Consider the following 16325-nt stretch of genomic DNA (forward strand, 5'->3'; position numbering starts at 1 on the left):
GGTATATAGGAGACGCGGCTCTTTTGTTTGTTTTATTTCATTCTGGCTGTGTTGTCTGTGAACAAAAGCATTTGCTGTTAATCCCGTTGCTCGTCTTGGTTTGTAATGATCATTTCTGTGATGGTGAATTAGCAGGAGCTGCTGGTGCATGCCTGAGCTCACAGCCATTAATTTTCCTGATTTTCTTCTGATAGAGCAGGTGCAAACTGGCAGCGTTTGACCCTAATAAGTTACACTAGTCTTGCCAAATTTTGTTTGCCTGGAACAAGGAACATTATTTGTATCAACATTCCGGTAAAAAGTGAGCAAATGGATTTGTTGGTCAGGTAAATTTTCATGACAAATTTGCAAGCCTGTGTTTAAACAATGTAATTTATTTAATCTTGTGATTTTACTAGTTCTTTATCGTAATCATACAATAGCAGCATTAGAATATATGTTTTCTTCTCTCATGAGACAGATGGATAGTGGCTGAGGCTCAAAGATAATATTTATCTACAAGATAGTATAACGAAGGCAGAGATTTGCAAGTTAATACATTTTGAGCTGATAAAATAATTCCAAAGGAGAAGCAATGCTAGGGTGTAATTTGTTTTTTTTTTTTTAATCCTATTTAATAGAACATTCAGTGCCTTATGACATACATATTGCAATGATGTTGCTCTATAAATGTCCCTTCCTGTCATCATTTACATGATTGATTACCTTACAGCTGCATAAACTTGAATAACTCAGTAAATAACCTGTTACCACAGTATGCACATGCATCTTGATGTGTGTGTCGTGGAAATGTAGGTTGGTATGTTTGGGCATCTATGCTTTTATATCTCATGAACATGTAATTACGATAAATCAAGCTCTTCGGTATGAAATATGACTTTCCATGTAGAGTGTCACGTCTGTTCTGTTCATAGCTGAAGGTTGGCTATAATATAATGAAGTTTCTTTGTTGCTTCTCCCAAGATAAATAGACATGTGAGTTTTGAACCACTCATAACTCCAAAGATGATGAAAAGTCAAATAGTGGACAGTGAAGATGCAGCACCATTGCACTCTCTTCTTTGCCTGGAGTTTCAATGCTTTAAGGATTATGTTCCACCGTAAACAAGATGTTCAGTCTAAATTGTGTAGACTTGAACAGGAGTTTTTAATGAGCACACAGCTAACAGACTCTTAAGCCTCATGAGAAGTTGCCTATCCCAGTCTGGAGTCCTTTCTTTGGTAGTCAAAATAATTTGACAGGGATTAAAAAAAAAATGTAGCTTCTCTTCATTTAAGTGCTTCATCTTACCTAAAAATCTGGCATTTCCTGTTTTTTGTAGAGCAAAATACTGTCCAGGGAACAAAGCAATTTAATGGGTTTTTTTTTGTCCTATCTATCTTGGTAGCAAATGTTTTGCTCTAGTGGGATGGGAACACACTTAACGTAGCGTAAACATTTATGTTTCTAATTATGAAAGCCAGCCAGGGAGATCAGCGGGTCGAGCCGATGGGGCCGATCCTGGGAAGGCGCGAGGTGAGGAGGCTGGTGGGACCGGCTGTTCCTTTGGTCTCCTTTGGGAGCAACCAGCCCCAAAATATGGGCTCCAGATGCCTCAGTCCCATAGCCGCCTGATAGCCCAAACATATCCTTTTAGTGGAGGAAATTCAAATTCCTGCGTTGGATGAGATCCTAAGCAATACTTAGTCAAAGATACCAAATATTTTTTTTTAATTACGCTACCAGAATCAGTCTGTTTCCTATGTCTTAAAAATAAATTCTGAGTGTAATATGAACAAAATTGGGGCTATATGATGGAGCTCTTTGCCGTTGTCTCCTGTGGGAGCAGCAGGTAACGATGGTTTTGCTGTCTCTTTGCAAGCACAAGTGCTGGACCTTGGAGATGCAGACAGAAAAAAGCCACAAGCCAAATCCCACAAGCCTGGGGAAGGCACACAAATGATAATTCTGAATGCATCCTTATTTTACCAGATAATCATTTATTTCAGTGCCCTTTTGGAGCACAGAGCTTGAATGTACGTCATACCTCTGAGTCTACGGCGCAGTGAGTCATATGGCTTCCAATGTAAATAGGTGTCACAGACTCTGTCAGTCCTCCTGTTCCCAGCCTGGGAGGAAGCTGAACCAACTGTTCCTAGGCAGGAATGTACATTTACATAAAATGTTTCACATTTTTCATGTTTATTCCGTGCAGATGGCTCCATTTTGAACATCCAGAATTTGTTTTGACTTCCTGACTATAGCTTGTAAACAGAGACTTGGCTGGCATCTGCACCGGCTATAGGTAGCTTTTCGTATTTCATCTAAAATTAAGTGAGGCTGTAGCCAAACCATTAGTCAGTCAAAATAATATTGCAAGCCAGTTAAAGGCATTATATCCAAACCATGAGGGAAGCCTGAATTAGAAGTGGTAGTGCTGCCCGTAATTTGACGAATTGACGCGCTAGCGGTGTTTCACACAGCTACTTCACCTGCACTCGAAATGCAGCTTTGCAAACCAAGGCGTCTCACTATTCAGTGTTCTGCACTGAATGACACAGTAGTTCTGTTACTTGAACGTGTTGATACGAATAATGTAGGGAAAATGCATAGATATGCATAATATTTGTAACTCAAAATGCAGAAAACTCGGTTGCATCGCTATTAAGCATGAAAACACTACTGCTGATTCTTGTCCATGTGTATTATATGTATGGAAACAGTTTTCAAGGACAAATCAATACCAAAATTGCAAAGTTCTCTACTTTGTCTTTTGTCAGATCCACTCCTAAGCTTGCAGATGAGAATTTATTTTTCCTGCAATCAGGATTTAAACGCTTTAGCTCTTTTCTATATATTAGTTAACAGAAAGGGACACCAATTTTGATTTGTTATTTGAGAGCGCAGTCGAGCCATCTTTTGCTTTAAAAGGTTCTCGGTGCCTTTGTCTTCTCTAGTTTAAGTAATTAAGTTGAAGGATAAGTAGCCAGAGTATGTTCAAAGGCCTTGGCTTTATTTTGTTAGACCTAATTATTCCAGACAATACAAAGTATTTTTCAGTATCTCCCCCTTACCCCTTCAGACCGTATCTGTGCCTCCCGCTTATCTACGGGTTCAGCCCTGCTTGCACGTTGCTCAGGTCTGTCACCTTCCTGGAGAAATACAGGATTTGTAAATCTGCAAGAATTCCCCAACAGCTACCATAAAATTAAGCTGTTAAAGAGCTCTTGGAGCTTGGTTAAATGTAGACCTAAACAAACCTCTTTGCTGTTTAGCTCAAGATAAATCTTTTTAAAAGTCCTTTTCTAAATCACTTCCTAATTTTAATGAGTTTATATATCAGCCTTTACCAGATTTTTACTGTAGCTATTGTCCAAGATTACAGCCATGATAAAATAAGGACTAAAATTGTTTATTATATATTATTCTTCAGAAGCAAAACTTTTTTTCCCCCAGAGGCTGTTGGGAAAGCTATTGATTTTCTGCCACAATGTGAAATGTGTGACCTTTATAATATGAGCAATGATTACAAGGCCAATAAAATGACATCATTCTGTTTAAACTTTAGAGTTCGCAGGGCAAATAGCAGAATGTGCCACACTTAATGATGTCCGCAGACGATAAGGGTGCATTGCCTGGCTTTGAGTGAGGCTGAAACACGAAGCGAACAGGGTCTCCATCCCCAAAATATCCCGTGTTTGTGCCAGGAGTGGGGGAACACACGTGTCTGTACCAGGTCGAGCTCTATCTTTTCCCAGCTCTAAAGGCAAGAAGTCACTGCTTTTCTGAGACCAAAATGTTTGCATCTCCCAATGCCACTGACAAAACTCCTCCTGATGTGATACAGGATGAGCTGTTTGGGGCACAGCCATATACAATCCTACAGGCTTTCCCCAATCCACTGCATTTGCATTTACAGCACTAAATTCTGTTCTTGCGATGCTGCCTTAGCCACTTCGTTGCAGTTCCTCTAGAGTAGCTGAGAGAAGGCTTCACCCCAAATATAATATATGAAGTATAACTGCACAGGGCATGTTGATATTTGATATTTTAATACACATGAAAACAACAGACATGGAAAGCTTTAGTCAGGCTTGGAGGGGGATGCCACGACCTGGTTCGCTGAAATAATTTTAGAGAAGAAATATATGGAACCTCTGCATTTCCCACTTCAGTCTGTTTCCCCACATTATTTTCTTCGTTTCCTTCAAAAACTCTTTTTTGATCCATTAGGACCTGCTCTGACCAATTCCCCATCCATTCTCCGGCCCGTACCAACCCAGATCCCCAGCACAGAGACCACAGTAATTTCAGTTTCCCTTTGCAGGCTGCACCAGTATTTGCTCCAGCTAAACATGGAGCCAAAGCGCTCGCTGTTTAGACAGCACAAGCAAAGCAGCACAACACATTCAAGACATCGCAGACAAAGAAATAGGGATGATTTTCCTTCCCATTTCTGGCTCATTGTGTAATATCAATAATCTCTGTAGCTTTGTATTATACTTGCCGTAAGTGGCTCTAGTGATTGATTAAACACCTTAGCTTTTCTTTGGCGTTTAATCAATTGCAGCAGCAGTTTATTGCTTGGTGTATTACAAAGTAAAAGAGATTATTACTTAATTATTCTGAAAAATAGCAGCTTGCAGTTGTTGCTAGCACAGGTATGTGTCTGCGCTGACATGGGTGTCACGTCATCCTTCCCTTTGTGCCTCCTGATCTCGGCTCTGGGAGGGAGCGTGTGATTCCCACTGGGTCACGAGCGTTCACTCCCGCAGCCGTCGCCAGCACACTGCAATTAGTGGCATTAAATGAATAATTGCTTACACTGGGGCTTCCCACAGCGCAAAGAGCCTGATTCTGTTGCTTGCTGGGTACCTCCAAGTCTCACTGAAATTTTAGGCAATGTCCTTATTAGCCAGCCCATGTGAATATGAACTCGCTGTCAGGCACAAACCGCTTCTGGAAACAATTCAGCAAGAATTACATCAGTACCAGGAGGCGTTTTGATAGAGCCCAGGGTGCAGCACCGGATGTGTGCACAAGCGGAGATAAATCAGGTCTAGGGAGTGTTATTGGTGTGTGAGTGTGAGAAAGAAAGAAAAACAAATAACATTTTGTGACATCCTCTTGAGAATCTAGGAAATGGCAACTCTTCTGTTTTGGCACCTGAGGTTTTCTGCCTTGAGTGCAAAATTGAATCCATATGCAAGAGTTCAGAAAGAATATTGCAATGTGATAAAGCACCAGGATTCAGGACACCATACGTATCTGTGCATCTAGGGCTACCACAGGTGTCGTGATCAATAGGTGTTCTTATCTCTCTGCTTGTGGAATAGGATCTAACTCACTAGTATTCCCGTGCAGAGACATAGTCCAATATTTAGAATTTAAAAATGGGGTTTAATTCCTTGCTTTACCCCTGACTTTCTCTATGACCATAGGCAAGGGGTTTTGTCTCCTTGTGCCTCAGTTTCCCTTTGTGAGGGGGAGTAACGGTTGTTCAGTACCTTAGAGAAGCATATGAAACACAGTGCTCGCTGCTCCTCCATTGTGATAATGGACGCCATCTACACACTTCCAATAGAAAAACAAAACCTCGTTAATTTTTGATCCTGCAAAGATTCATGTAAATCAAAGCCGTGCCCTTGGCTTGAACAGGGCTAGTCAATGGAAGAACAGTGACAAAGCATCCACGGCAAATTTTAAGCATTTCCCCAAATGATTTTGGGGTGGGTGGGTTGGGGTGTCGTGAGGGAAGAAAACTGAACCTCATCTGTTGTTTGTTTTTCCTCCAACATGGTAGTAGAGGTCTGGCCATCACCTTTCTAGGCAGCTTTGTGAACCCAAGGGGTTGGTAGTGCTTTTGCTCATGCTTAAAGCTGGCGTTGCCTGTGCATAGTGATGCTTTGGCCAGTCCGTGTAAGTCCCGCAGCATCGTATGCCGGTTTTGTGTCAATCGTGCGGTGGCTTTTGCAAGTACTCCAGCAGAATTGGAGCGAGCAGACGTTGAGTGTCCAGTGACTAGGAGAAGCTCATGTTTCTTTGAGACGGTGCTGGATGGTCCTAACCATTAAAAGAGTTTATTTTCTTACTCCAACAGATTTCCCCTCCCCTCCTTGACGTTACCAAATTTATTATCACTTTTGTCTTTCAGGTGTAACCTGTCTAGTGTCGCAGACACATCAGCCAACCATGCACTAAGAACTGGGCCCTTACTTTAATTCAGTATCATTTTCTTTTTGTCCAATAATTTCACGAGCACTAATCCACACTTCAAATGCAGGAGATACTTTGATCCCCAAATTGTTCAGCACTTCACGCAGGAAAAACCGTAGGCCACAGTCATGAAACTCCCAGAGGATGGCTGCTGGCTGCCTGTGGCAGAGCTGGTTGTTGTTTTCCCCCCTCTCCCTTCTCCGCTCTAACCATTTTGTCTGTCTATCTTGTCTTGTATTCAGTTTTCAAAGCAATTGCCATGAAGGGCTTCCTTTTTTTAGTGCCTAAAAGGGAACAATAGATTTTTAGAATAAGCGTGTATATATATATATATATATTTATATAACCAACTGTATATGCGTATCGTATCTATTATATCTAGACTTGAATACAACATACTGAGAAGTTCAATCTAAACAGAAATTAATATTTATTATTGTTATTTTTATGAAAAGGTCTTTAAATGTATCCTTAAATGCACATGACATTTAAAATTATTCCACTGCGGGATTCCTGAAAAAGTAGATGACCTTTTCTCTTGAAATTGGAGAGTGTTTTTCCCTTAACAGTTATATTACGTGCAGAAGATAAGATGTTAACCAAGATGTTAAAATGTATTGTTTCCCTTTGAAAGCTAATCCTGTTCCTCATTTTCATTAATGTTGGCTCATTCATTTTTCTTTTTCTTTCTTTCCTTTCCTTTTCTTTTGCAACTGTTTTTTGCATGAAAATGCAGAGTAGCAATAAACAGATTTTTCGTAAGACCTGCTTTAAGACTCTTCTCTTTCAGATCCAGTTAAAGTTTTATGTTCAGTTATTTTAAAATTCATATTCTTCAGTTCCGTAAACAAAAATAATGGAGAAATATAATGAGGTGCAAAGCAATTTTCTAGCCCTCACTAATCAATAAATGCCAACAAAATGGGGATGGTGTAATGTCCATAATTTAATTGTCTGCTGTTACCAGGTCACCACGAGACAGTAGCAGAAGCGGCGAGAAGCTGGAATTGGCCATGTCCAACCTCACTGCGGATGTCCTGGAATTACTCCTGGAGTTTGTTTATACAGGTTCTTTGATCATAGATTCAGCCAATGCAAAAACCCTACTGGAAGCTGCCAGCAAGTTCCAGTTTCATACTTTCTGTAAAGTCTGCGTTTCATTTCTAGGTAAGAATCATTCAATCTAGTGAGGTTTTAAGATCTTATTTTAATGTTTGCAAGCCCTCCTTCTAACAACTCTTAAAAGATAATTAGGAAACCTATCATTAAATATAATTCAAAAATACACCACATTATTTATTTGGGTTGAGATTTGAATTTAAAATACTGGCGTGGTGGCCAGTGGGAAATGAGCTAGAGACATGTAGCCTGTTGTTTGGGTGGCAACTGCTTTCACATGTTGGATAGACATTTTTCTTGAATCTTGGTTCATACTTGAATCACAGTATCATGATGACATTTTGTTTCCCAAATCACTGCACAGATACCAGACTGTAATGCACAGGCTGCTTATAACTGTGACAGCAAATGCTGGTTGCTGCACCAGGCCGGTTTGGTCAAGCACTGAAAGAGCCAGAGGTGGTGGACTCTGACAGAGGAGTCAGGATCTGCAGTTTTCATAGAATAAATAATAGTTTGGGTTGGAAGGGACCTTCAAAGCTCATCTAGTACGACCCTCCTGCAGTGAACAGGGACATCTTCAACTAGATCAAGTTGCTCAGACTGGCCTGGGATGTCTCCAGGGATGGGGCATCCACCACCTCTCTGGCCAACCTGGGACAGTACTTTACCATCCTCGTTATAAAAAATTTCTTCCTTATGTCTAATCTGAATCTTCCATCCTTTAGTTCAAACCCATCACCCCTTGTCCTGTTGCAACAGGCCCTGCTAAAAAGTCTGTTCCCATCCTTCTTATCGGCCCCTCAAAAGGCCGCAATAAGGTCTCCCCAGAGCCTTCTCTTCTCCAGACTGAACAACCCCAGCTCTCTCAGCCTGTCCTCCCAGCAGAGCTGTTCCAGCCTCAGATCATTTCTGTGGCTCCTCTGGCCCCTCTCCAACAGGTCCATGTGTGTCCTGTGCTGAGGGCTCCAGAGCTGGACACAGAATTGCAGGTGGGGTCTCACCAGAGCGGAGCAGAGGGGCAGAATCACCTCCCTCCACCTGCTGGACACGCTGCTTGTGACGCAGCCGATTTTCTTGCATCCGTGAGAAAATCCTTCCCATGTCCCATGTTCTTGTGAACAACATCTGGTTGAACTACTCCAGGTTGAATGTTCTTTTGTACAGAGTTGTTGTCTGATGGATCTGTGTCATCACACACTGTGGACAGGAATGAAAGGTTGCTGTGCCCACCCCTGCTAACTGGTGTGCCCTGCGTGTGTGGGGAGCGTTTGCCCCAGGGAAGGTGTACAGAGCAACATCACCGCTAGTGCCTCTGTCTGTCCTCTCCTGGCCACATGAGAAGCCCATTCCTCTTGTCTGGAGCACCATGTCATCCTGCTCCTTGAATTTTCTGTATATTTTGCAACATAGATGATTTCAAAACAGCCCCAGGTTCCCAGCTCAGTTGACTAAGCTTTACTGGTCTGCACTGGAGCCACCCAGCGCCATTTCTGTCAAGACAAAAGAGGAGCCAAAACCAGAGCAGAAATGGAACACGTGTTGGTTCAAATCCCTGCCTGTATCACATGCCAGCCCATCACTGACTTGACTATAATATCAGTTCACGAGAGAGTAATCATTTATAAATTCTTAATTAACGCAAACTTATTAATACAAAATATGTGAGCTTGATATTCTATGACTTACTTCCCATGTCCAAGCTCCAAATATCTTTGTTATATGTGATTTCTTTTCAGGCTCCTTCAGCTTGGTATGGGAGATATCATTCTCTCTTCAGCCCACACAAACTGTAGATGCTTCTTGAGCAGTGCTCATTTAAAATTGGCATCTGGAATTGCAGAGTGTGGCAGATGAGGTTTAGAAAATACTGCACTCAGAAAGCAAAAAAAGAGGAGAAGAAAAAAAAAAACAACACACTCAAATATTTGAGTCCAGTTCACTGCTGTGTTAATTCTCACTGTTAAGCTGGCCTGCTGGCAAGATGAGTGGTGTGACTAGGCTGGTACAGTAAGAACCTGTGGTATTGTATTCTTCTCTTCTTTCCAGCTCTTTATACATCCCTGTGCTTCGCTATCCCATGGTGCTGGCTGTGCAGCTCGAGCGGGGGCTCTGCCTCAGACATCGCTCCCCCCAGCTCCCCTTCACCACCTCTTACAGTGATTAGATCTTACGGCCTTTCCAGGAACAGATATGTTGAAGTTACGCTGTCTCTAAAGATTCAGCCACAAAACCAAAATGCATTTATTTCACTAAATCAATGTGAGATTTCTCTTTTCCGATAGTTAATATTTGAATTCAGTGAACCATGTTATGTATGAAATAGTAGGGTTGGTTATAAGTTCGGTGATATATGGGGAGCCGCTGGAATTTTGTATTCTCATTTGGAGAATTCATGGAGTGTAATTGCTTATTTTTATTTATAGCTGTGACTGGATTGCTCTACAGAGATAGTAGAGCATTTGCCATCTAAAAAGTTAAAGGAAAGGCATTTTTTCTTCACTGTGGCTGTGTTTTTTCTGTTCATCCCAGCCACCTCTGCTCCCCACAAAGCAAAAATATGCCAAAAATTAGAGTTTCTTCCACGATTTCTGGAGGATTCACCAGTAGAAACAGTGATTCTCTCCCATCAGTAGCCACGTCTAAATAGTGAGAGAAGGGGAGCAAAGTCCAAAGAGGCCAAACAAAGTAAAAGCCCCAAATTAATAGGTCTGTTCAGCACAGCACCATCTCAGGGAGAATTCGGGTCATTCATTTTCAGCCACGAAGCTCCAGCATGGTCCCAGGTGGCTGATGTCCAGGCAGGTCTTGTGTCTCTATCCTGGGCCTCTCAGCAGCGTTGGGCAGAAGCACCTCAAATCTACTTGCGCTTTCTGGTGCAAACATGCTGCAAATGTGGCAGGAAAACTGTTTCATTTCAACGGGAGATTTCATAACCAGCTTCACTGGGCTATTTATAGCCACATTCTCTCTCCCCCAACATGCTCTCTCCTCTGCTTTTGTCTAGACCATAAGAAATGGCAACAGTTTTGTGCCAATGGATGCAATGATTCTGACAAGTCCGTGCAGGCACTGTATGATAACTGGGCAACTGTTTACAGACTGGTCAGGACATCATAGGTATTTCCTCCATCCATATGGATGAAGACTTGAGGGGTTGGTTTAGGGTTTTTTTCCATATTTGTTTTATGCTATCATCACAGTCATGGCTCAAATCGGATTTCAGGAGATTGATCACTATCACAGTTTGGGTCCGTTATGGAGGGACCCCCATCACAGCAGTGAACAAATTCTGAGCTTGTGCTTCAGCCTGTTGCAGATAAAATAAAAGTGTTCTTCTTTAAGGCTAAAAGAGTTAATGAAACCTGTTAGATTCATGGAGGAGAATGGGAAAAAGCAGGAGCTCTGAATTTTCTTGGTCTCCTGGGCAAAGGGCACAGAGTTTGCAAAGAGGATGAGAGGAAGCTGTGAGAAAAACTGAACCAGAGATGAGACCTGCACAAAGAGGCATATGCACGTAAAGGGAAAACAGGCCTTTATGGTCCTTATGAATTCAAGAGAAAGTATTATGGCTAAGTTTTTGTTTACCCAAGGTAGAGAACTTTTAGCCAGCTGGAGGACCATGCTGTCCAGCACTGGAGAAGCTGAAGTATCCACCATATCTGGAGATAAGGAGAAGTGAGGAACACTCTTAGAGGGAAACTGAAATCTTTTGGATTATGAATGCATCCAGAAGTCTTCCACCTATCTCCCAATTTGGTGTGCTTTTGACACCAGAAGGAATTTCTGAGGAATAAGATCTCGTTAGAACGTACACAGAGTATGATGAGGAAATGCACGCTTTACGCTAATTTTAGTGATAACTAAGTCATGATCTAGAAGGCATCTCTGAATGAAAACACAGTGTTTAATGCATGCAGAGGGGCTTACATGAACCGCTGAGCAGTCCTTCCTACGTACCATCTTATCTCTGACTTTATCTCAAGTCATCCCGCTCCCAGAAGAGCCATCGTAGCAGTTTGCCTGGCTGATTATCTTATGGTGACTCCACACAGGATCCCATTCCAAAATCACGTCTAAGACAAATGGAGAGTACCAGCTACTGATCTGCAATATTGAGACATAAATACAAACTAATATGCTAAGCAGCACTCTGTCAAACCAGGAGAACCAACTAGGTTACATCTGATATCTTTAAATTCCACTTCTAAGTCTGTTATGAACTGTCCCTGAGCACTGGGAGTAGCCTAGTGGTCAGCGCTCATGTTCTGAAAGGACTCAAGGTGAAGCACTGCAAAAATATGTTGTTACAAGTCATAGAATCATAGAATCGGCATCAGCAGCCTCCTAAACGTGCCGCAACCTGGATCTCCCCAGGAGCCCTCTCTCAATGGCCTTGTCATACTTGCTGGTTTCGGCAGGTTTCTCAGGGAAGAGAAAAGAGTGACGCTCAAAGGGACAAGCTAGGAGTGGTTGGACACCAGCGTACCAGGCTCCATCAGTCACCCAGCATTCCTAGAAGGAGAAAAACCTGCCCGGACCAGAAGAAACCAGCGATGACCAGTGCTTGTTGTGCCCCATGCCTTGAGCTCAGCTGGGGATGGGATGCAAATCTTTCCCGATCAAGGCAGACTCCGTCCCGTAAAGGCGAAGACTCATTCTTGCAAGTCTTTTCCATCGTGTAAACGGCTGCTTAATGAGTCACACTTGATTATTACCTTTATTATAAACCCTGTGAGGATAAGGTGGAGCAGTGTCAGATTTGTCTTTGACTTGAGAGTTTGCCAAGCAATAATGAGAGTTTTGGGCTCCGTTAGGTGATTATTTTACCCCCAGCCATATGTATACATGAAACTGTGCCAACAGACAGCTCTGAGGAACCTGCAAGAGGTTTTGATATTTTTTTTTTTAAAAAAAAGCATAAATTTGGGGATCTTTGTGCTTCATAGCTATCAGTTTGCAGCTTGTCTCTGGGCAGTCTTTGAGTGACAAAATCTACTGACAGCAAACAGTGCTGCTGCTCCCGTCTGCCTGAAGAAACGGGCTTCTTGGAGTCACTACAATCAACTGATGCAAAATGAGATAACCTAGTTTGAAGATTGCTGGGTCTGTAAAAGAAAGTAAAAAGAGTTAGGAGGAAAAACAGCACAAAACACAAAGGTCATAATGCCATTTTAATAAAAGACACATCTAGATAGTGTGCAGGTTTTAAATCTGATGGAGACAGAAGCTGGGTGTAGGGAAAAATCCCCAAGCATCTCCAGCAGGTGCAATCTGGTGTGAGGTGTGGGGATATCACACATTCCTGTCCAGTGCTCTGAAATAGCAGTGCGCTAGGATACGACACTGCCCAAATGGGATATACTTCTCCTCTGCCAGTGCCTGCCACCGGTACTGATGCTTTTGTGATCTATTGCAGTCTGTCTCTCGCTCATTTATTTATTTATTCCTGGTCCTATATCTTAAAAGAATATATTCTGCCTATTAGTAGTGGCTTGGTTAACAAAAGCTGAGAAGAATCTGAGAGTTCCTCTTATAAATGTCTGAAATTGGTGGGTTTTTCTTCAGCATATCTGAAAAGGAAAAAAGTACAGTCGAATGTATGGTGTAGCACGCTTGAAACGCGAAGCTACGCACTGTGCCGTTACTTCTGTTTGCTGGGTAGGAGATAATGCTGTCTCCTCTGTGCATGATTTTCTTTGAAACGCACTACACAACATTTAACAGAAGGCGTTAGTATAATCTGTGTTTTGCATAAGGGATGTCATCACATTCAGCGGCAACAAAGTTCCTTTGAAAAAAAAAAGGGGGGGGGGGGGAAGATTTTTTTATTTGAAGTCGCTTAGTAGCTGAACAGGGCAAAAATTATCATAAAGCGACTGCAGCATCCTCAGAAATGTCCTTAGTGCTGTTTGCATTAATTCTTAAGTGTCTGCTCTGGCGTTTTACATCTTTGCTGTTCCTTAAAGCGACATGGTAGGCGGTAGGAACAGCAGCAGCCTCCTGGCTGGGTTCCCGTCCCCTGGGAAGCCCCAGACACTGTTATGTCAGGAGGTTTCCCCGGTGCCCCGGGAAGGCTCACACGAAAAGCAAACTCCGAAAGCGCATTTCTTTCCACATTCCCGCCTCGGCTGTTAAGACAGATTTTGATTTTCTCCTTTATACCCCAATCCTAAAGTAAACCAGGGCGCTGCTTCTCATTAACTCCCCGGAATTAATTAGGGTTGGAGGGTTTTCGTAATTTCAGTAAAAATGTGAATCTTGCTTTTAATAATTCTCATTGCTTTCTTTTCCCCCCCCCCTCCTTTTAGAAAAGCAGCTGACTGCCAGCAACTGCTTAGGAATATTAGCGATGGCTGAAGCCATGCAGTGCACAGAACTCTACAACATGGCCAAAGCGTACGCCCTGCAGATTTTCCCAGAGGTGGCAAACCAAGAAGAGATCCTTAATATCTCAAAAGACGACTTCATTTCCTACATGTCCAATGACAGCCTGAACACCAAAGCGGAGGAGCTTGTATATGAAACAGTGATAAAGTGGATTAAGAAGGACGCTGCAATCAGAGCTCAGGTAAAAACAATCTCAGCAGCCTCATTCTGCTCCATTCCCACGAATGCCTCTTCTAAAATAGAAACCATCCCCATGCAATTTTAAACATGAGGGTGCGTAGGAGATGGGATGGGCAGTTCATATAAAGAGAAAGGGAATGCAGGCTATGCACAAAATGAATGTAATTTTAAAATCTGATCCCCATATCTGATCATTTAGAATCAAAATCTCATTTGTGACATGCATGGTACAAAGCTAGGGCGTCGAGATGTTGGCTGCAGGCTCAATCAGAGATAAATCGGGAAGGATTAGAGTCGTGTGACATGCTGCTTTGAGAAGGGAATGCGTTTTAGTAACAGCGGGAAATAAAAATCTGTCAGAAAATCTCTCTTTCTTTTGATGCCACATCCTGAATGAGTATAACTTCAGTACATAAAAAAAAAATCTGTATCTTTATTGGCTGCTTAGATAACCCCTTGGGTATTATATATTTATTAGAGTTAGCCTTTCCTCAACCATCTGAGCTATAGAGTTTGCTCTTGACTAAGAAACTGAGTATATTACTTTGCCCAGCACTGTCTCCAGATAAAAGCTGGAAGCCAGGACTGTTTGGAGGCTGCTGATTGTCCTTGGGACCAGAAGATGTCCCTGGTGATACCCCTCTGGTGATGTTATGAATTGATTTTTTGAAGTGGTGGGGTTTTTCTTGCCCCACTCTCACTGCTGCTACCACCACCACCTCCTCTCTTCCATCTCCGTTGAAATTGGATTGGTTTTCTGTTTGTGGCTTTTGGTTGGTTTTATTTCTAAGTTGCCTTCCCCTCTGCCCTGCTTCTGCAGTGCCTTGGTAGTTTATGATGGCAGTTTGATTTGCTTCCCCAAATTTCTCTGTGGTGCTTTGGTTTCCTGCATTACTTTACAAGGGCTTTTAATTTTTAATTTGTATTTATCCAGCAATGAGGGTCTTGAATAAATTAATATTAAAGATATCAAGCAGATAACTATATTCATGCCCAATCTTACCACTAAACTAGTTTCTTTGGATCATAGCTCTCACTTTTTTGTACTCTGTGCACTGCTTGATCTATTATAAAGCTCTTAGTTAAATAGGTACTTATTTTCTAAAAGGAGGAACTCATACTTACCATGAAAAGTACCATCGTTACAATAATGACTTTGCCTTTTTAGAGCCCAGGAACAAACAGCTCTGACAGAGGATAAGAAGGAAGATAGACCTAAATCATCTTATTTTGGATAAAGATGATGTGTGAAAATTGGCGCTTGGTTTGTGGCAAGGCCTGCCATGCGGGGAACTGCCCAAACTCCTGTCAGATTGGTTGGACATGAGGAAAAGGTTCTTCACCCAGAGGGTGCTGGACACTGGAACAGGCTCCCCAGGGAGGTGTCACGGCCCCAAGCCTGACGGTGTTCAAGAAGAGACTGGACAACGTCCTCAGACACACGGTGTGAACTGTGGGGTTGTCCTGTGCAGGGACAGGAGTTGGACTCCACGATCCTTGTGGGTCCTTCCAACTCAGGACATTCTATAATTTTATGAGATGCTCAGAGCTTTAGAGAACTGGGCAACCATAGCAATGCTGAACACGGGATGGACCCTCTCACAGGAGCTGTGCAGGGATATTTTGACTTTATTCGCAGTTTGGTGAGGTGGATTCCCTCAGCTCTCTTTGGGCTCTTTGCGGTGAGGACCCAGCACGTGACAGACATCAGCACATGAACAGGGTTGTTTCTTCTGCACCCAGCTGGTGGGATCTGCTGGGAGCGTTGCTGGAGAGGTTTTAGCCATGAATTCCACAGCCCCAAACCCAGCAGGGTAAGATATCGCTCCTGCTCTGCTGCTCTCCTCCAGTGACCGGTCAGCTTTTATTTCTCTCTCCCAAAGGCAGTCCTGGCAGTTAAATCTCTCAGGACCTGGATCTCCAGGGCACACACCTTCTTCACATCTTCCCTCTCCCCACCTCCCTTTGCCTGTCACGTTAGCGGAGTTTTCTTCTCAATAGCTCCAACAGTGGCTGATTAAAGTGCCTCTTTGGCAGCTGCTTCTAAGCGCTGCATTGCCGATTCTCCCAAAGGTGGATGTCTGGCACAAACAGGGAAAGGTCTGTTCGCCTCATCTCACCCGTGTGTCCATCTTTCCTGGCACAGCCTGGCAGGAGGAGCAGCCTTCTCTCTAAATTCACTTTCCTTGCCCCCAGGGCAGCTGTAGCCCTTCAAAACTCCTTGTGCTCTAATGGCTTCGTGTCACTCTGGGTTGCGAGTTACACCTGGGGACAGTAAATCTCACCACTTGTGTCCCACAAGCCATCCCTTTCCGAAAACCTAAGGGAAGCAGATTTGCAGCTGAGGCTCCCATTCTCCTAGAAGGGCGTTGAGTTCGCTGTCTTCCTGCTTTTCTCTGCCTTTCTAAAAGCTCTTCTTTGGTTATCGAATTCTTTCTGC

General features: G+C 42.8%; 1 protein-coding gene across 4 annotated transcripts in view; it reads left to right on the plus strand.

Moving 5' to 3' along the window:
• Positions 1-16325, plus strand: part of KLHL29 (kelch like family member 29) — a 415043-nt gene that overhangs the window by 350262 nt on the left and 48456 nt on the right. For all 4 annotated transcript variants that reach the window (XM_082047373.1, XM_082047375.1, XM_082047376.1 and 1 more), the window contains 2 exons: positions 7164-7363; positions 13627-13886. In XM_082047373.1, coding sequence (XP_081903499.1) covers positions 7164-7363; positions 13627-13886 — 460 coding nt within the window. The remainder of the gene's footprint in view (positions 1-7163; positions 7364-13626; positions 13887-16325) is intronic.

The sequence above is a fragment of the Streptopelia decaocto genome, assembly GCF_964273445.1.
Source record: "Streptopelia decaocto genome assembly, chromosome: 3".
In the NCBI taxonomy this organism is placed as follows: domain Eukaryota; kingdom Metazoa; phylum Chordata; class Aves; order Columbiformes; family Columbidae; genus Streptopelia; species Streptopelia decaocto.